This window comes from Haliotis cracherodii, unplaced genomic scaffold (genome assembly GCF_022045235.1).
Source record: "Haliotis cracherodii isolate W230 unplaced genomic scaffold, xgHalCrac1.p SCAF_13, whole genome shotgun sequence".
Classification (NCBI taxonomy): Eukaryota; Metazoa; Mollusca; class Gastropoda; order Lepetellida; family Haliotidae; genus Haliotis; species Haliotis cracherodii.
Genome location: NW_027266268.1, coordinates 9,766,357 through 9,788,922, shown reverse-complemented (window position 1 = coordinate 9,788,922; position 22,566 = coordinate 9,766,357). Strand labels below are relative to the sequence as shown.

Below are 22,566 nucleotides of genomic sequence, written 5' to 3'. Positions count from 1 at the left end.
GAATTGCGGCGCCTTAGATGACTGGGTCATCTGTGTACCCCGCACACACACGAACTGTCCGTCAAATGCCCACAATTCAGCCCCGCAAACATAGCTTGGCTATCAGTGACGTCATCGTGTAGAATGACGCTATGCGCGCCCTATCAGTCACATGAGTTTACTGAGAGCCATTACTGATACCTCGTAAACAACTATCTGGGCCAACATGCCCAACACATAATTTTTGTTGTTGTTGTTGTTTAACGCCGCATTCAGCAATATTCTAGCTACATAACAGCGGTCTGTAAATAGTCGAGTCTGTACCAGACAATTCAGTGATTGATGTGATCAACATTGCTCCATGAAATTTTGATACGATGACATGCATGAACCAAGTCAACGAGCCTGACCACCCGATCCCGTTAGTCGCCTCTTACGACAAGCATTGGTTGCTGAAGACTTATTCTAACCCGGATCTTCACGGGGCTCCAACACACAAATGAAGACTCGGAATGAATTGTCTCGTTGTTATTACTTGGTGAATAACTGGAGATATTGTTGAAAGCTTCGTTACCTCCCACTCACTCACTTACTCATGCTCCCCCTGAGTCCCGAATACCATCTTCTTTTTCACCCTGTATCTCATTGTTCCCCCCTGAGTCCCGAATACCATCTACGTTTTCACTCCGTGTCTCATTGCTCACCCCTGAATCCCGAATACCGTCTACGTTTTCACTCCGTGTCTCATTGCTCACCCCTGAATCCCGAATACCGTCTACGTTTTCACTCCGTGTCTCATTGCTCACCCCTGAATCCCGAATACCGTCTACGTTTTCACTCCGTGTCTCATTGCTCACCCCTGAATCCCGAATACCGTCTACGTTTTCACTCCGTGTCTCATTGCTCACCCCTGAATCCCGAATACCGTCTACGTTTTCACTCCGCGTCTCATTGCTCACCCTTGAATGCCGAATACCGTCTACGTTTTCACTCCGTGTCTCATTGCTCACCCCTGAATCCCAAATACCGTCTACGTTTTCACTCCGTGTCTCATTGCTCAACCCTGAATCCCAAATACCGTCTACGTTTTCACTCCGTATCTCATTGCTCACGCCTAAATCCCGAATACCGTCTACGTTTTCACTCCGTGTCTCATTGCTCACCCCTGAATCCCGAATACCGTCTACGTTTTCACTCCGTGTCTCATTGCTCACCCCTGAATCCCAAATACCATCTACGTTTTCACTCCGTGTCTCATTGCTCAACCCTGAATCCCAAATACCGTCTACGTTTTCACTCCGTATCTCATTGCTCACGCCTAAATCCCGAATACCGTCTACGTTTTCACTCCGTGTCTCATTGCTCACCCCTGAATCCCAAATACCGTCTACGTTTTCACTCCGTGTCTCATTGCTCACGCCTAAATCCCGAATACCGTCTACGTTTTCACTCCGTGTCTCATTGCTCACCCCTGAATCCCGAATACCGTCTACGTTTTCACTCCGTGTCTCATTGCTCACCCCTGAATCCCAAATACCATCTACGTTTTCACTCCGTGTCTCATTGCTCAACCCTGAATCCCAAATACCGTCTACGTTTTCACTCCGTATCTCATTGCTCACGCCTAAATCCCGAATACCGTCTACGTTTTCACTCCGTGTCTCATTGCTCACCCCTGAATCCCAAATACCGTCTACGTTTTCACTCCGTGTCTCATTGCTCACGCCTAAATCCCGAATACCGTCTACGTTTTCACTCCGTGTCTCATTGATCACCCCTGAATCCCAAATACCGTCTACGTTTTCACTCCGTATCTCATTGCTCACCCCTGAGTCCCGAATACTATTTAACACAAATCTCTCTTCTTTCTCTGTTATATCACGTTCGGAAAGTTATTCATTCAAACGCAGGCAGTCGGAACCTTATTATCAGTTTTTTATTTGTTTTACAAACAACAGAGTCGTAAAGAATGCATTCCGCCTCAACCAAAAGAATTTTAAATGAGCGAACACATAAACCTTGTTCAGACCTCATTAGCAAACTCTTGCCACAGCGCGTGACGCCTAAATTGCTGCAAGGGGCCTTGGCTACGGCATTGACTGGAGTAGCCTGAAATGACTGCACGATCAACAAACACCGACACCAGCAACATGAACACCGACACCAGCAACATGAACACCGACACCAGCAACAAGAACACCGACATCTAGTAACAGGAACATTGGCATCTAGTTACATAAGAACTAGCAGCTAGCTACATGAACACTAGCACTTAGCTACATGAACGGGACACCCGGCAACACGAGCCGTGTATATTCCCACGGAGCCCTGGTGCGACCAAATTCTAGATCGACTTTACGCTCAGTATTATGATAAATAAAATTTTCTGGCCAAAAAGAGTCCGCTCCAGGCATGAAACAGATTGCAGCGCACGTAGTATGTGATAGCCTGCGTTAAAGTGGCACTGAGTGAGTTTTGTCACGCTATACGTTGGGCTAGCCCACGCACTCATGCAGGCGCTTTCAAAGTATTGTAACGCTGTGATTCGCTCGTTAAAGTTTCAAGCTTTCCAGGTTAAACTCGCCCAGCTATAATCAGTCATAGGCACTCGTGAAGTATCATAACGTTATCACAGGCACTCGTCAAGTATTATAACGTTATCACAGGCACTCGCCAAGTATTGTACCGTTATCACAGGCACTCGTCAAGTATTATAACGTTATCACAGGCACTCGTCAAGTATTATAACGTTATCACAGACACTCGCCAAGTATTGTACCGTTATCACAGGCACTCGCCAAGTATTATAACGTTATTACAGGCACTCGTCAAGTATTATAACGTTATCACAGGCACTCGTCAAGTATTATAACGTTATCACAGACACTCGCCAAGTATTGTACCGTTATCACAGGCACTCGTCAAGTATTATAACGTTATCACAGGCACTCGTCAAGTATTATAACGTTATCACAGGCACTCGTCAAGTATTATAACGTTATCACAGGCACTCGCCAAGTATTGTACCGTTATCACAGGCACTCGTCAAGTATTATAACGTTATCACAGGCACTCGTCAAGTATTATAACGTTATCACAGGCACTCGTCAAGTATTATAACGTTATCACAGGCACTCGCCAAGTATTGTACCGTTATCACAGGCACTCGTCAAGTATTATAACGTTATCACAGGCACTCGTCAAGTATTGTACCGTTATCACAGGCACTCGTCAAGTATTATAACGTTATCACAGGCACTCGTCAAGTATTATAACGTTATCACAGGCACTCGCCAAGTATTGTACCGTTATCACAGGCACTCGTCAAGTATTATAACGTTATCACAGGCACTCGTCAAGTATTATAACGTTATCACAGGCACTCGTCAAGTATTATAACGTTATTACAGGCACTCGTCAAGTATTATAACGTTATCACAGGCACTCGCCAAGTATTGTACCGTTATCACAGGCACTCGTCAAGTATTATAACGTTATCACAGGCACTCGTCAAGTATTATAATTTTATCACAGGCACTCGTCCAGTATTATAATTTCATTACTTGCCCGCGAAGAGATCACCCGTTTGATAAACATACAGCTGTATTACACATTATGTAATAGAAAAACGCGTGCTTTCACGAACAAATATTGAAAGCTCTCAACATCCCTTGGCTTATTCAACGACATTGCGTGTGGAGATGATAGATCACTGAGAGGAGCTTACGCACACTCGATGACCCCAACAACCTTGTTGTTAGGCTGACGTCACATGGCATTGTTTCGCCGATGGATCTTGCAACAAATTCAACAAATTACGTCATCAGGTATTGTGACGTGATTGTAAACTTTGAGGTGCAAGGCCCCGTTCCATAAGGCGGTCGTATTGTAGCGCAACAACAGTCACTATTAGTCTAAGTTGAAGTATGTGAGTTGCGATAACCTTAGTGCTACGATAAGTTTGTGGAACGGACGCCTGAATTCTAAAGGTGGATCGTGGTGTGGTATGGTATTAAATTCATACGTTTCAACTTTTGACGTGTTTGAAGCATTATTATGTTGAACTCAATTGGATTATGCTGTGAGTCGTGTAGGTGTCAGCCTATTCACACTCAACAGTATAATTCTGAAAGCGTTATGAATGGCAAGTAATAAATAAAATACTAAATGAGCTCCGGTGTAAAACCAATTTTATGAAACTCGTGAATATTTGTATCTGTTGTATGTTCGCTCGTCAGATACCAGAACTATTCACTCGTTTCATAAAATTGGTATTACACGGGAGCTCGTTTAGTATTCTATATATAAATTTATCACAGGCACTCGTCAAGTATTGTAACGTTATCACAGGCACTCGCCAAGTATTGTGATTTATGACAGTCTATCGTCAAATATTGTAACGTTATCACAGACACTCGTTAAGAACTATTACGTTATCACTGGCACTCGCCAAGTATTGTGTCGTTGGAGGTTGGACTCGCCAAGCACTGTAACGTTCTGTGGTGCACAACAAGTCAGTTACTTTGCGCTCGCTAGGGTTGTTGTGTTCGCCCTTGGAGAAACAGAAGTGACTCGACAGCATTTCAGACGGAGTTTTACGTTTTCATTTCCATGTACATACCACGACAAATATCAACCAGGGTGCTCACTACTGACATTACCAGCGAAGTCATAGAAAGAAACACTGCGCGAACAACCTTATTGTCTCCTGTAATATGCCGACGCGTGTATACATGCTTGCGGTTAATGGCGCGTTCTGCGATGGGAAGAGTGTCTCGTTACGCCAACAGGACTGCTCTGTGTTCCAAAACGCCCACTGTGGATACAGGTGTGGTCACATTCACCCACAGTACCTCCACAGATTCCTCAGCCATGCTTAATCACAAGAGATAGTTCCTCACATGGGTACAATGTGCCACGCCCATTCTCCGTGTCCACACCTTCATATGGCTAGACTGTTTCTACAAGTGCAGTAAAACCTATTAACTCGCTCATTTCAACATATGCAGTAAAACCTATTAACTCGCTCATTTCAACATATGCAGTAAAACCTATTCACTCGCTCATTTCAACATATGCAGTAAAACCTATTCACTCGTTCATTTCAACACATGCAGTAAAACCTATTCATTCGTTTATTTCAACATATGCAGTAAAACCTATTCACTCGGTAACTTTTCAACGTATGCAGTAAAACCTATTCACTCGTTCATTTCAACATATGCAGTAAAACCTATTCACTCGCTCATTCCTACAATCTGCAGTGAAATCTATACACTAGCTCATTTCAACATATGCAGTAAAACCTATTCACTCGCTCATTCCTACAACTGCAGTAAAATCTATTCACTCACTCATTTCTACGAGTGCATTAAAACTTTTTCACTCATGTATACAAGCGTCGTAAAATCTATTCACTCACTCATTTCTACGAGTGCAGTAAAACCTTTTCACTCATTTATACAAGTATCGTAAAACCAGTTTACTTACTCGGCCTGATGGACACCAGTGAAATTCCACGAGCAAACCTAATCAGTACTTCGATCTATATACCAACACATCATACATTCATACCAGTACCTACAGTTTAATATTTTGGTAAAAAGAACCTGCTGAGCTTTCGGATTTGGGTTTTGACATTGAAACATACCCGTGAAGATCCAGGTTAGAATTGGTCTTCAGCAACCCATGCTTTGTCGTAAAAGGCGACTAACGGGATCTTGTTTTCAGGCTCGCTGACTTGGTTGAAGCATGTCATCGTATCCCAATTGCGTGGATCGATGCTCATGATGTCAATCACTGGATTGTCTGTCAAGACTCGATTATCTACAGACCACCGTCATATAGCTGGAATATTGCTGAGTGTGGCGTTAAACAACAAACAAACAAAACATTGATACATAGAATGAGACCTGCGTCACTTCACCTGACAAGTCGTGTGATGAATTCGGTTTATATGCATAACACAATAACGGAATATTGCCAATCTCATTAAAATTAGATCTTAGTTCTCCTACCGCTAAACAAAGATCTGAGGACATCCCATTACGGTTCACGACAGAACGACCTTTCATCCGACCAATCAGTGCGTCGTTTACCAGATCGGGAAAGTGACAGTCGGAATGTGTTTTCTAATCATGCAATCTCGAAAAGGTTAACACGGGGTACTCCGAACGGCAATTACGGGATGTACGAATGATTCCGTCAAAATCATCGTCTATCTCTCGCTTCAGCTGGTTAAACATTTAAGAGGAAGAAACTCTCCATAGCCCAAAAATGTTCTTTTGTGTAGTTTTCAAATTGTGAATCGAGAACTTTGTCTAGATATTTTTCAAAGCGTAATCTGGAATGGAAATCGCCAGTTTGAAGCTAGTGCCGTAAAGCTGTTTCCTGATTGGCTAATTACTTCTTGTTAACAATTTCAATGATCAGTCGAAGTTCGTCATTTTCACGTGACCTGTATTTGTATGTCGTCAGATCTTTGTGGAACGGTAGCAAGCAATAATTCTGATTATAATGATATCGATAATATTGCTGACAGCAAGCCCTCGTGATATAGATGAAATGTCGCTGACTACACGTCGCCGTGATATAGCAGGAATACTGCTGATTACAGGCCGCCGTGTTATAAGCAAGGAATACTGCTGGCTACAGGCCGCCGTGATATAGCAGGAATACTGCTGACTACAGGCCGCCGTGTTATAGCAGGAATACTGCTGACTACAGGCCGCCGTGTTATAGCAGGAATACTGCTGACTACAGGCCGCCGTGTTATAACAGGAATACTGCTGACTACAGGCCGCCGTGTTATAGCAGGAATACTGCTGACTACAGACCGCCGTCTTATAGCAGGAATACTGCTGACTACAGACCGCCGTCTTATAGCAGGAATACTGCTGACTACAGACCGCCGTGTTATAGCAGGAATACTGCTGACTACAGGCCGCCGTGATATAGCAGGAATACTGCTGACTACAGGCCGCCGTGATAGAAGCAGGAATACTGCTGACTACAGGCCGCCGTGATAGAAGCGGGAATATTGCTGACTACAGGCCGCCGTGATATAGCAGGAATACTGCTGACTACAGGACGCCGTGATATAAGCAGGAATACTGCTGACTACAGGACGCCGTGATATAGCAGGAATACTGCTGACTACAGGCCGCCGTGATATAAGCAGGAATACTGCTGACTACAGGCCGCCGTGATAGAAGCGGGAATATTGCTGACTACAGGCCGCCGTGATATAGCAGGAATACTGCTGACTACAGGACGCCGTGATAGAAGCAGGAATACTGCTGACTACAGGACGCCGTGATATAGCAGGAATACTGCTGACTACAGGCCGCCGTGATATAAGCAGGAATACTGCTGACTACAGGCCGCCGTGTTATAGCAGGAATACTGCTGACTACAGGCCGCCGTGATATAAGCAGGAATACTGCTGACTGCAGGCCACCGTGATATAAGCAGGAATACTGCTGACTACAGGCCGCCGTGATAGAAGCGGGAATATTGCTGACTACAGGCCGCCGTGATATAGCAGGAATACTGCTGACTACAGGACGCCGTGATAGAAGCAGGAATACTGCTGACTACAGGACGCCGTGATATAGCAGGAATACTGCTGACTACAGGCCGCCGTGATATAAGCAGGAATACTGCTGACTACAGGCCGCCGTGTTATAGCAGGAATACTGCTGACTACAGGCCGCCGTGATATAAGCAGGAATACTGCTGACTGCAGGCCACCGTGATATAAGGAGGAATACTGCTGACTACAGGCCGCCGTGTTATAGCAGGAATACTGCTGACTACAGGCCGCCGTGTTATAGCAGGAATACTGCTGACTACAGGCCGCGGTGATATAAGCAGGAATACTGCTGACTGCAGGCCACCGTGATATAAGCAGGAATACTGCTGACTACAGGACGCCGTGATATAGCAGGAATACTGCTGACTACAGGCCGCCGTGATATAGCAGGAATACTGCTGACTACAGGCCGCTGTGATATAGCAGGAATACTGCTGACTACAGGCCGCCGTGATATAGCAGGAATACTGCTGACTACAGTCCACCGTGATATAAGCAGGAATACTGCTGACTGCAGGCCGCCGTGATATAGCAGGAATACTGCTGACTACAGGCCGCCGTGATATAGCAGGAATACTGCTGACTACAGGCCGCCGTGTTATAGCAGGAATACTGCTGACTGCAGGCCGCCGTGATATAAACAGGAATATTGCTGACTGCCTGTCTCCCATAACCTAGAGAACAAATATAAAAGGAACCCCAGTCACTCCAGAATGATTAAGCAAGTCCTGAAATTAAGCATTTTTCTGGGCTCTATTTGTATTATATTTTAAAGACATAGGAAATAAAAAAATTAAAAATTCTGAGACTGAATGTTAGTCAGCCGCCATGATGTAGCTGGAATATTGCTGACTACAGACTGCGGCATGGAACACAAACACACGCAGTACCCATGCTGTAACCAGCTGGGCCGGTGGCGAGACCCGGATGATTGTACGTGCGCCTCACCACTTCCCTTCATACACACACTGAAAGCCAAGACACCGCCTGAGAAGTGAAAGTGATATGTTTGACACTGTTACGTGCACAGTAAATCTGGTAATCACCATCAGAAATCAAAGTTTTGTGCACACATTTCATTTGTTGAATAAGGTCAAAAACATTGCAAAAGGTCAAGTCAATGAAATAAGTTCAAGGGGGTCCTACAGGAAAGTCACGGGAAACACGGCTCTGTGATGACTCGTCGGTCTCTCAGGCAGTGTTCGAAATATGCGCCTGCCCGTAGGCCCGTGACAGGAAGAGTTCAGGTCGGGCCCTTCGTTTCAAATTTGTATGGATCCTTATGGTTGCAATAAATTTAAGTATCGATTTATTTCCCACAATAAAGCTACGCTTTTGAAACTATGGCCTAAAGTTGGTTGGTTTGTTGTTTTACGCCGCACTCAGCAATATTCCAGCTAAATGACGGCGGTCTGTAAATAATCGAGTCTGGACCAGACAATCCAGTGATTGATATCATGAGCATCGATCATGCAATTGGGATCGATGACATTCTTCAACCAAGTCAGCGAGGTTGACCACCCGATCCCTTTAGTCGCCTTTTACGACAAGCATAGTCGCCTTTTACGGCAAGCATGGGTTGCTGAAGACCTATTCTACGCCGAATCTTCACGGGTCCAATGGCCTAAGGAGTTTATTAAGGGCACGCAGCGTGTAAAGGCTGTGTGTCAGGCAGCCTGGCAGTGTTTGGCAAGCCTAGATATGCCTCCGCTCTACAATTAAGCATTTGGTTTAGTTTGGATTTGATATTATATTTTATGTAAATGCGTAAATGCAGGCATCCGGCTCTACTCCCTCTGAACATGATTGCCCCTCCCATTCTTCTCCCTTTTGTACATGCAGGTCCCTCCTAATCTTCTCTCGCTGTATATGCAGGCCCCTCCCACTCTTCTCTCACTGTACATGCAGACCCCTCCCACTCTTATCCCTCTTCATAAGCAGGTTCCTCCCATTCTGCTCTCACTGTACATGCAGACCCCTCCCATTCTTATCTCTCTTTATAAGCAGGTTCCTCCCATTCTGCTCTCACTGTACATGCAGACCCCTCCCATTCTTATCTCTCTTTATAAGCAGGTTCCTCCCATTCTGCTCTCACTGTACATGCAGACCCCTCCCATTCTTATCCCTCTTCATAAGCAGGTTCCTCCCATTCTGCTCTCACTGTACATGCAGACCCCTCCCATTCTTATCCCTCTTCATAAGCAGGTTCCTCCCACTCTTCTCTCACTATACATGCAGACCCCTCCAGTCTTCTCTTACTGTACATGCAGACCCCTCCCACTCTTCTCTCACTGTACATGCAGACCCCTCCCACTCTTCTCTCGCTGTATATGCAGGCCCCTCCCACTCTTCTCTCAGTGTACATGCAGGCCCCTCCCATTCTTATCCCTCTTCATAAGCAGGTTCCTACCACTCTTCTCTCACTGTACATGCAGACCACTCGCACTCTTCTCTCACTGTACATGCAGACCCCTCCCACTCTTCTCTCACTGTACATGCAGACCCCTCCCACTCTCCTCTCGCTGTATATGCAGGCCACTCCGACTCTTCTCTCAGTGTACACACAGGCCCCTCCCATTCTTATCCCTCTTTATAAGCAGGTTCCTTCCATTCTGCTCTCACTGTACATGCAGGCCCCTCCCACTCTTCCCTCACTGTACATGCATGCCCTTCCCTTTCTTATCCCTCTTTATAAGCAGGTTCCTCTCATTCTCCTCTCCTCTCGCTGTATAAGCAGGTTCCTTCCATTCTGCTCTCACTGTACATGCAGGCCCCTCCCACTCTTCCCTCACTGTACATTCATGCCCTTCCCTTTCTTGTCCCTCTTTATAAGCAGGTTCCTCTCATTCTCCTCTCGCTGTATATACAGGCCCCTCCCACTCTCGGTGTACATGCAGGCCGTTCCCACTCTTCTCTCAGTGTACATACAGGCCCCTCCCATTCTTATCCCTCTTTACAAGCAGGTTCCTTCAATTCTGCTCTCACTGTACATGCAGACCCCTCCCATTCTTCTCTCACTGTACATGCAGACCCCTCCCACTCTTCTCTCACTGTACATGCAGATCCCTCCCACTTTTCTCTCGCTGTATATGCAGGCCCCTCCCACTCTTCTCTCACTGTAAATGCAGACCCCTCCCAATCTTCTCTCACTGTACATGCAGGCCACTCCCACTCTTCTCACAGTGTACATGCAGGCCCCTCCCAATCTCATCCCTCTTTATAAGCAGGTTCCTTCCATTCTGCTCTCCTCTCGCTGTATAAGCAGGTTCCTTCCATTCTTCCCTCACTGTACATGCATGCCCTTCCCTTTCTTATCCCTCTTTATAATCAGGTTCCTCTCATTCTCCTCTCCTCTCGCTGTATAAGCAGGTTCCTTCCATTCTGCTCTCACTGTACATGCAGGCCCCTCCCACTCTTCCCTCACTGTACATGCATGCCCTTCCCTTTCTTATCCCTCTTTATAAGCAGGTTCCTCTCATTCTCCTCTCGCTGTATAAGCAGGTTCCTTCCATTCTGCTCTCACTGTACATGCATGCCCTTCCCTTTCTTATCCCTCTTTATAAGCAGGTTCCTCTCATTCTCCTCTCGCTGTATAAGCAGGTTCCTTCCATTCTGCTCTCACTGTACATGCAGGCCCCTCCCACTCTTCCCTCACTGTACATGCATGCCCTTCCCTTTCTTATCCCTCTTTATAAGCAGGTTCTTCCCATTCTCCTCTCGCTGTATATACAGGCCCCTCCCACTCTCGGTGTACATGCAGGCCCCTCCCACTCTTCTCTCACTGTACATGCAGACCCCTCCCACTCTTCTCTCACTGTACATGCAGACCCCTCCCACTCTTCTCTCAGTGTACATGCAGGCCCCTCCCATTCTTATCCCTCTTTATAAGCAGGTTCCTCCCATTCTCTCGCTGTATATACAGGCCCCTCTGGTGTACATGCAGGGCCCTCCCACTCTTCACTCACTGTATATGCACGCCCTCCCACTCTTATCTCACTGTACATGCAGACCCCTCCCACTCTTCTCTCAGTGTACATGCAGGCCCCTCCCACTCTTCTCTCGCTGTATATGCAGGCCCCTCCCACTCTTCTCTCGCTGTACATGCAGACCCCTCCCACTCTTCTCTCACTGTACATGCAGGCCCCTCCCACTCTTCTCTCATTGTATATGCACGCCCCTCCCACTTCTATCCCTCTTATAAGTAGGCTACTCTCACTCTTCTCCTTTGTACCACTCTGTCAGGTCATTCTTGCAACAACACAGAATAGACAAGCAAAAGAAAAAGGACCATCATATTTATTGCTTTTTCTGAAAGACATAGGTACAAATTCTTACACAACGATCACCAAATAATCTATAACTAATACACATTAGCTATTTGCTGTCCTTGTTTAAAAATCAATCTTTGGACTACAACTATTACAACCACATTTAAACATAGACTTACAACAGTCTTAGGGCAGTGACTGCTTCATGGCACTGGGCCCATGTGTAAAAATTGACTGGCCTGAAGAGTTTATTAAGGGGCTGCAGAGTGTATGGGATGTGTGTCCTGATGGTAGCCTGGCATTTTTATATTTTATACACTGTTCCCAGACCCTAGAGAGTAAATTAAAGAATAAATCCAACTTGAGTCAGTGATTTGGCAAGTCTAGATATCCCTCCTCTCTATAATTAAGCATTGGGCTTGGATTTGATATTATATTTTGTAAATATATGTTACACAAATACATTATATTATATTTTGTAAATATATATGTTACACGGTTGGCAATGACGTCATAGCTCAAGACAGCATTGGATCTCGAATGATGCGGTACTGCCCATGTGTTAAAACTGACCTCACACTGTAAATATCTTTTTTGCCTGGTGTCATTTGTAAGACTTTAACTATTCCTCCTTATATTCGACTCAAGGATATGACACATAACATGCTTCATCTACGAAGGGATGCTCCCAAACCTGATATACTGTCAACTGTCATCCATTATACATTCCGATATGCCTCTCACATTTAGGATTATTTGTAAAACACATCAAAAGATTCTGTCACAAAAAAAGAATCATGCCTTACAGCCTTTCATCTCAAGCATTGCACAGACATATTTGTTCTCCAGCTTGCCTCAACAAAGACTTCACTTGAATCAAAATGATAATATTTCCCCAACACTAAAAAAAGGAACCACAAAAAATTGGATGAATATTAAACACAAGAAAATAAATACTAGGCACAAAACAGTAATCAGTTAGTCACTGAATTTCTCATAGATATATCCTCTTACTCCATGTGCCTTTATGTAGTCACTGAATTTCTCATAGATATATCCTCTTACTCCCATGTGCCTTTATGTAGTCACTGAATTTCTCATAGATATATCCTCTTACTCCCATGTGCCTTTATGTAGTCACTGAATTTCTCATAGATATATCCTCTTACTCCATGTGCCTTTATGTAGTCACTGAATTTCTCATAGATATATCCTCTTACTCCATGTGCCTTTATGTAGTCACTGAATTTCTCATAGATATATCCTCTTATCTAATATTATAAAACATTTTATTGACAATGTGTTGGTAGATTTGAACCCAGTCCAAGATAAATCAGGCATCTAAACATCACACTGAACCAAGGTTGGGGTGCAGACGCATACATGGTACACAGCAGTCCTTGTACACCACACAAACTACAACACAAACTACTGACCCAATATCAGTAAGTTGGGTAACTGTATTGCATTATCGGGCATTATCACTGTAACAATGGAAATATGGAACTGAAGACAAGACCCAGTCCTTCAAACACTGGTATCTCTCTCCATGAATAAAACGTCACACACAGGTGTCTGTCTCCATGAATAGATACACACTCATATTGACATGCACTTCACACACTGGTGTCGTTTTCCATGAATGGATACTCACTCATATTGACATGCACTTCACACACTGGTGTCGTATTCCATGAATAGATACACACCAATATTGACATGCACTTCTCACACTGGTGTCGTATTCCATGAACGGATACACACCAATATTGACATGCACTTCACACACTGGTGTCGTTTTCCATGAATGGATACACACTAATATTGACATGCACTTCACACACTGGTGTCGTATTCCATGTATGGATACACACCAATATTGACATGCACTTCACACACTGGTGTCGTATTCCATGAATAGATACACACCAATATTGACATGCACTTCACACACTGGTGTCGTATTCCATGAACGGATACACACCAATATTGACATGCACTTCACACACTGGTGTCGTTTTCCATGAATAGATACACACCAATATTGACATGCACTTCACACACTGGTGTCGTATTCCATGAACGGATACACACCAATATTGACATGCACTTCACACACTGGTGTCGTTTTCCATGAATGGATACTCACTCATATTGACATGCACTTCACACACTGGTGCCGTTTTCCATGAACGGATACTCACTCATATTGACATGCACTTCACACACTGGTGTCGTTTTCCATGAATGGATACTCACTCATATTGACATGCACTTCACACACTGGTGCCGTTTTCCATGAATGGATACACACCAATATTCACATGTACTTCAACCGCCGTCATATAGCTGGAATATTGCTGAGTGCAGCGTTAAACAACAACAAAAAACATGCACTTCATATACAGCAGTGTTAGAAATTGGCACTAGTCCTGTAGTACTTGCCAGTAGATAAGGTATCCTAAGGACTAGAAGAAATATACCCTTTTTAAGGGTTTTGCTATATGTTATCCTTATAAGGAGTAATGACCAACGCTGTATACTGGCGTCTGTTGCCATCAAAACAAGCATGCTGCGTCCCATGCATCAAAGCATGACATGTGAATAGAAGAGAAAAGATTAATGTAGGTGTTGTTTTTCCCAAAATCTGCCAAGAGGGACTCAGTGTTTAGCTGTGCCCTTTTGGATCTAAGAATGTCAACAAGAAGAATATCTTTCAAGAAATATAAAATGTTACTCAAAATTCTGTCCATTACACATATTCATATGTTTCACTTTGTCTGCATAAATGTAGACCACTGTGTTGCCTGTTTACATTACCGGTATAATGAATCCTGAACCAGAACTCTCACATTCATAAAACCAAATTCATCAACATTTCCAACAAAGGTCCTCAGAAGAATTAGAATTCTGTGAAATGCCCTCTGATTTCATAATTTCCTACTTGGTATGTTATACATGAAAGCTTAAAATATGGGTCATACGTGTCACTTTTGTGCCATCTTCCCGAGGCAATGCATCCACTAACCTTTTTATCAAAGTCTTGTTTCCACCCTTGCCACATCAAGCCCACTTTCCTGTGCTACATATGATTGGACTATCGCCGATATCAACAGTCCAATCAGAGAACATTTCATAAAATCAACATTCCTGACTGAACACCTTCGTATGAAGGTGATTTACTGTTGCCTGTCTTTGTTGGCACTGCTATGTCTTTTTCATCCTTTGACCCCCCCACCCGCCCAAAGGATTTCCTATTTTCTGTGTCAGGATGAAATCGTGAATGTTTTTGTTATCTGATTGACTAGGATGTCACCTATGGTAGCGCCATCTTTTTGAAGCTATACCAGATAAGAACAGCGATCTGATTGGATATTGCGTTTTCATTACAAGTAGCATAACTCGTCATCTACACTAGATGGCGCCAGAGTCGAGCCAAGATAAGTGGCCTTGATGTGGCAAGGGTAGAAACTAGGCTTTGATACAGGCTAGTGGACACGCTTGCCTCGGGAAGATGCTATTGTTCAAACTGAGATTGATTCAATAATCACAACCACCAACAATCTTTTCAAACCAATCTTCAATATAACACCCTGTTTGTATAAACATGTATAAAAGAGCCATTTTATGATATATTTACCAGCCATGCAGAAAAGTACTGGTATGCACCTTGAGATAATCACCACACACATGTTGTATTATGGACATATTGTATGTTATACACGCAGTACAATGTAAACATCTGTATGTGTGAAGCTGAGATAATCATCACACAGATGTTGTATTATGGACATGTTGTATGTTGTACACGCAGTACAATGTAAACATCTGTATGTGTGAAGCTGAGATAATCATCACACAGATGTTGTATTATGGACATGTTGTATGTTGTACATGCAGTACAATGTAGACATCCGTATGTCCTATTCACAAATGAACATGACCAAAATAAGGCTCCAGCCACAGCAAGCACTTATCCTGTGGAATCCAGAATTGGGAGTATGCCAAATACTCCAGAACACCGATCAGGCATCCACTGAGAACATCTAGGACATGATGACGTCCTAGCATCACACGCGATAGACTCACACATGCGGACCAGGTCAGAATCAGGGTCATTGGGAGTTGGTTGATCAGCACACGTTCAATGTAGAAACACGCAAGCATGGCCGCTCTAGTGGTGTGACCAGAGGGGAAGGAGTAGTGGTCGATGGAAACCGTAGCAAACATGTCCATCTGATTGTTGGCGGGACGTGGACGTTGAACAAGCATCTTCAACACTGCCACAATCACCAGGTCAAAGATGAGTGCTGAAACATCAGATGTAGGAAACGTTCTTTTGGTAATAATCAAATTGTCAATAGGCATAATACCTACAGCCTGGATAAACATGAAGGCTCGAGTAACTGGAGGTGGCAGAAGTCAAACAACTTAAAAAGTAAACTTTTCATAGTAATTGTCATGAGGTAGTTGACAATTGCCATGTTTAAATAGGGGCGGTCGGTAGCCTAGTGGTTAAAGCGATCGCTCGTCACGCCGAAGACCCAGGTCCGATTCCCGACATGGGTACAATGTGTGAAGCCCATTTCTGGTGTCCTCCGCCGTGACATTACTGGAATATTGCTAAAAGCGGTGTTAAACCATACTCACTGACTCACCCCATATTTAAATATACCCAATACCACTCTTGCATCAGATTAGTTGATTACATTTGTATGCACAAGCAATATAAAGAAGACACAATGTGAAGGATTTCTCAAAAATATTCATCTGAAAGAAATCTCTGGTGTTAATGAAACAAAAACAAACATGAACACTAAGTAATATACTTTTCTTTTTTAAATGTCTGGTATTATCAACTTCTTATGTATTGCGATATTTTCCATACGCAAATTTTGTGATATTTATACCCAGTTCATAGCATGCAATTAAACAGCTTTGATGTCCACAATTAGATACTCTATTGACCACCACATACATTGTATATGGCGGGTCAACGGTTCTCATTGAAGTAAACATATGACAAATATTAGGCTAGTTAGCAGAGAAACAATATTCAGAAATACGTTCTACACGCTACAGCTTGATGTTTTCCTACCTAGAAAGAGGTTAACTGAAAGTTCAACATCTTCTGGTTTGTGGACACAGACAAACCAAATTACTGTCCCAATCAACCAAGGCACGCCGTGACAGCTGATCTCTAAAACTTTCATCAAGGGCCGAAGTTGACCTAAGGCCGAGTTCTGTGTCGCACAAAGGCCGAATGCTTTCGTACACCGCCGGTCGTACTTCAGAATGGTTTCCCATGGTGACTTTGCTAAATTGCGTGATCGGTTCTTTCTATCGGTTTCTGCAGATCTAGCTTGTCGCCTGCGTGCACTCATTGTGGTAATTTGTGTGGTTACACGAAGCTTTTGATGATCAGGAAGTGAGATTCAGTTCCTTCTCCAAAGCAGACAGCTGACTTCCTGAGATAATTTGCCGAACTCTGTACAGCGATACTGCCGTTCTATTCGATACTTTACGAATGGTAACACGCGCTGCGATAGAGCAATTGATGACGCACTAAATATACTACTATCCTTCTACAAATGAATATTAGCTGATTATTAACGTAGGCACAGGTCCAATATACGCTGTTTATATGTCTATGGTTGTTTATATGTTATATGAAATACAATCACTTGTAAATATTTGTTCTATGATTTAAAAGTTGATTAGTTATCACGACAACCATATATTTTCACAACAACTACGAAACTGATAGTTGTGACATTTCAGTTATTACTCTCTAACCATAAATAATACAGATACTTTACAGTTGCATATTGTCAAAACAAAAGCAACTAACTAATAATTTAATCTATAGGTTGCAATGAAGATACTGTTAATATTTTCACTATAATTTCTTAATCAAGATTAAACGATATGAAGAAAATGAAATATATAACAAAATCACTTTGGTGTCGGGGCTATCTCCTTGTCAACATAACAACAGTAGCAGACGCTCCAAATTTGAAATGGCTGAAAATACTCATAAACGTCGTAATGGATCCCGAGAACCATAAACAAGTGCATCGGATCGAAATATCAGAAGACGGCAACATCAGTCAACGAAAATCAGGCTTTGGGTATTTTTCGAACAGCCCAGGTGGCGATTAAAAACCAGCGTGGGTTTATTTCCCATGGATTTCGCCGAAGGAGACATGGGTACAGCTGGGAGTTCAAACAAGAAACTGTCCAATATATCCGTGTCAGCGCCCAAAGGGATTCCTAGTAAAATCAAAATCGTGAATATTGATACTAGAATCGATAATGAAGCAACGCAGATCGACGAGAATTCTCCGGCTGTTCTGAAATACAGAACTCCGAATTTCAGGTTTGTATAGGCCAAAATGAGGTAGCATATATATTTTGGACCCGTGTTTTATATATCCAGATTGAATATGTAAGTTATTGGGTAGAATTTACTTTGTCGGTGTATTATTCACAAAACTGTTTGGTGGCGGCGGCAATTTAAAAATAAAACGTCAACAATCTTGCAGCCATGAACATTTGCAGCTAGAGTGTCTCACATGCAGTCCCTGAACCATATTATTTTAACTTCCGCCTAGCCATACTGTAATGCTATCGCCCTAAATGATGCAAGTTTAGACTTTCCACAGCTGAATCTCCCATCTAAGTCGGGCTTATTTTCAATTTAAATGGAGTTGTTTGTTTCTATCAAAATTGTATATTTTAGTGACTAAGCCTTTGTCTAAAGTACAGTCTGGAATTGGTGACATTTTCGGTGCATGATTTGTGACGGGCGAGCCTTGACATAAGCTCACTTTGAAGGTGTTATTGGACTTGTTCATATGCAAAGGTAAAGGTGTAATTTGCTATCGGCAAACTGCACTGGAAACTAACTGCACTGTACAAAGTACACTGTAGGCAACAAGCGAAGGAGCCTCAGTTTCACACAATACACTATATAGTCTGTCATCCAGACCCTGAAACAAAAATATCCAATACAGCCCATGCAAGTCTTTAATGTTTGGCAAGTCTAGATTACTGCAGTTTCTTAAAACAATGAAAGTTTCTGGGCTCCTTTTTATTATATTTCATAACTATAATTTAACAATTGTTTTTTTTCTGTAAAATATGTTCATTTCAGAGACTAGATGTTAGTCTAACAAGGCACTTGAATTACAACGTGCAGACCTAAACAGATATGGACCCCTGGCGTGGATGAAATTACCCCTTAATAAGCTGACAGAGGAATTCTGGGGCAGAAATAGGCCCACATAGGGTCTGTAATTTCGTTGACCGAGCAGTATGGGGTGTATAGCTGTCGTTGAATTCTGACACGGGGTGTTTCAGGGCAAGTGCAAGGATTGAGATGGCGCCGCTGTCCCACACCGAGGCATGGAAGGTGGGCTGGATCCAGGCCTGTACAGATATGCTCTTCCACAACCAGTACGGCGAGGAGGGACAGTAAGTATTTCGACTCCTGTATCCATACTCCAATGGGAGTCACGGACTGGGGGAAGAATACGTCCCCAGCTGGACTAACATTTAGTCCAAGAAATAAAGTTATCATATTCAAATATATATAATTATATATATGTAATAATATCTACAAAATAAGAAATAATATCCCAATGGAGCCTGGAACAATGCTTAATTTCAAGGACTAACCCAATCTGTAAGGCTCTATTTGTTGGAATTTCTGTAATCTTGTCAGTGTCAACCTTCATTTCTGCTCCTCTGCCAGCATATTTCTGACCACACCCAGTCACCTCCCTTTGAATGCCTCCTCTAAGACTGCTGCTCTTGTGCTCTTCGTGTTTTCGAACTCTTTGTATAAATATGATGCAGTTTCAAATATTAGCGATTTTAAAATTCCAGTTGATGAACAAAATAATACTTCTTTTCCATTCAGGAACAACTCAATAACTCTTTCCTGATATTTTCTGCTTAATATTGAACTTACAATGTGCAGTCAGAATTGTCTTTTCTACGATGCTAGATTCAATTGCAATTATATCTGGAGCTGAGGCAATATCGACTTGCCAAATCATTACAGATTTGAGTTGGATTAGTTTTATGATTTATTCTCTTGGGTCTGGTAGACAGACTAGTCCTCAGCACTCCCTTGTTTGTAAGAAGAGGTTCGGTTGGTGAGTCTGGGTGATTTGGGTGATACCTCGACGGCGTGGGACGTTGCGCATATCAGCCATCGTTTGTCGGGCACAGACATGCTTTACAGGCCACCGTTACATGATTGGAATATTGCTGACTGCGCAGTAAAACAAAATACACTCACTCTTTCTTTCAAGGGAATTCATATATATTCAGTGGGAATAATCTATTCATTGTTAAAACCAGGGTTCCAGAGGTACCGAAACTCACTTTTATTTAGAGATTGAGAACCCGAGTGGCATGGATGTACTAAAACCACTTAAATTGTACTAAAAGTAAAAACATACTATGTGACATACATGTAATGAGTTTTCGCTGATATTTTTCAAGTTTTCTGATATTTTTTCAGACATTATTACTGATCAAGTTGATGTCTTTCTTATGTAATGTTCCTGAAACCTAACCTTGTTTTACTTACAGTCCTTTGCTCAAAACACTTTTTTGCATAACTTAAACATGTTTAAAAAATCAAAATACGAGCATAAAAGTAAAGGCTTTTTGTACTCAGGAAATGTTATATTCAATTCAAACAAAGCGCATGCGATTCCACCTTTGTATGAACTTCAAAGCAGTGGTGTTTTGAATAAGTGACATTTTTAATCATCCAATTTATCATAATTTGAGTTTCTTCAAAACTGTTGTTGGATTTTTATGAATCAAGTACTAGATACACATTTTGTTACCAAAGAAATATTCGGAACTTTGCAATAACAAGCAATATGTCCAACAATTTTGTGGGAAACGGAAGAGCTGTCCCTAAGGTGTTATTCTTGTCTCAATTTTACATGTCGCTTCGGTCATTTTGAATTTTTTACAATGAAAAGTATATATGGTTGTAATAGCTAAAGCAGAGATGTATCCAGTAATGTTGATGACGTGTATGACATGATGGTACGTGTTTCTCCTGTGTGTAGCACGAGCTGGGAGTTCCCCGAGCTGACAAGCGGCAAGCAGGTGATGATCAGCGACTGTGATGGTCGACACTACCCTTGGTACGGCTCACGCAACGAGACCGCCTTAATCAAGGGACCCTGCAAGAGCTTCCAGACTGCCACCATCACCATGAACGACAACTTCCACCCGCACGTTACGTGGCGTAATCCTGCTAACCGGCACCAAGTGGAGCCAAACCTCACGCACATCATGCGTGACCAGAGCTTCTACGTGTGGCTCGTAGCTTGGAACCAGACAGCCAGCAAGTCATACATCCTCGCCACCATCAGATGGGGCATGCAGCTCGAGATCGATGTCCAACCTCACAGCGAGCTGGGAAAGAGAGCTCGACTCATAAGCAACCCCAATGCCAGACAGCCTCAGATCCTGGACAAGAATGTGCCCATCCCCCGCTGTGCTCTTGTGCCCCCTAACGCCAACAGCGCGCAGATGTTGGTCTGGCGGCCAGTACGGGGCAAGCCGGTGTGCATCATTCCTCCAGTCTGGTCACCAAACGACCCTGTGGTCAAGTGTGACAGCAAGCTCTAGTCAACTCTCACATGGGTGGTCCTCAGCAATGACCAATCCCTCTTTTACAGACTTTATATTTGTGAACGATCCAGTGTGCATGAACTGGTTGCTTTTATACATTCTGCATGGTATTAATGAGGTTCCTTTTGCCATGTTATTGAGAACAGGCTGATTTCCATTTTATCTTGTGTTCATCAGTATCTAGGTATTTTTAGAAATGGAGTGTTAGTATCAGGGACACACAGCAGGCTAAAGAATTAAAAACACACAATCACTAATCCCTGACATGGCTTCCACCATAACTGTGGACATATATATATACGATGGAAGAATACTGTGGCCATATTTCACCTGTTACATGTGTAACGTTTTAAGAACTTTCTACTTTCAATTTGTATAGGGTCTTTTCAAACATTTTATAGATATTTTTAACTTTTGATATGAATGTATAATTCTTAAGGATTCTTTACTAATATTCACAGGTTTAATCCATTGTTGTTTAGAATACAGGTAGTTAGTAGGCAAGTGCAATTTCCATAACCTGGTCTTGGACAAGGTGCAGCAAGATGTAAATATCAGTAGACAACCACTCCTAGTCAGAATTAAGCTGCCAAAGGTTTATTTACACATTTGTTTCGTTTTGTTTACTCACATGTATTTATCATTTTATACATGTATTTGCAGTTGAAATAAAATCTGTTTTTTACAGTGTTTCTTTGATCTGTTAAACGGAAAATGCCAAGAATTCTGTTTTGTGGAAAGCCTTGGGGTCCATGTGTGTTCAGTATAATTGCTCCATTACCACTGCTGAGAGCTCTGCCCAGGGATGCTGCCTGGATGACTGGGATAGCTCTGCCCAGGGATGCTGCCTGGATGACTGGGATAGCTCTGCCCAGGGATGCTGCCTGGATGTCGTAATGCAGGGGCCAAACAATCAGCCTGCCTTATCTCCCACCCCAACCTACCCCACCAGGTGCCATCTAGGGAAAGCTTTATATCAGACAATTATACAGTCCCCCTCTAAACTCTGAGCTGGTGTAAGAATCTTTCAAAACATAATCTGTGTTGTGTTTTAGC

At 43.0% G+C, this 22,566-nt stretch overlaps 3 protein-coding genes across 3 annotated transcripts; 1 reads left to right on the top strand and 2 right to left on the bottom strand.

Moving 5' to 3' along the window:
* Positions 1 to 572: 572 nt before the first annotated feature.
* LOC139459448 (dentin matrix acidic phosphoprotein 1-like) lies at positions 573 to 10,514 on the bottom strand. Its single transcript, XM_071240893.1, has 3 exons — positions 10,371 to 10,514; positions 2,071 to 2,185; positions 573 to 1,849 (listed from the first exon to the last, which is right to left on the bottom strand). The coding sequence occupies exons 1-3, from the start codon at positions 10,512 to 10,514 to the stop codon at positions 573 to 575; spliced, it is 1,536 nt and encodes a 511-aa protein (XP_071096994.1).
* Positions 10,515 to 15,056: 4,542 nt separating this feature from the next.
* On the bottom strand, positions 15,057 to 17,332 carry LOC139459602 (polyisoprenoid diphosphate/phosphate phosphohydrolase PLPP6-like). The gene is made up of 2 exons (XM_071241165.1): positions 16,940 to 17,332; positions 15,057 to 16,151 (listed from the first exon to the last, which is right to left on the bottom strand). Exons 1-2 carry the CDS (start codon positions 17,223 to 17,225, stop codon positions 15,769 to 15,771), a joined length of 669 nt encoding a protein of 222 aa, XP_071097266.1. The 5' UTR covers positions 17,226 to 17,332; the 3' UTR covers positions 15,057 to 15,768.
* A 694-nt stretch (positions 17,333 to 18,026) lies between these two features.
* Positions 18,027 to 21,507, top strand: LOC139459598 (protein FAM78B-like). The gene is made up of 3 exons (XM_071241161.1): positions 18,027 to 18,220; positions 19,204 to 19,317; positions 20,940 to 21,507. Exons 1-3 carry the CDS (start codon positions 18,027 to 18,029, stop codon positions 21,505 to 21,507), a joined length of 876 nt encoding a protein of 291 aa, XP_071097262.1.
* The last annotated feature ends 1,059 nt before the right edge of the window (positions 21,508 to 22,566 follow it).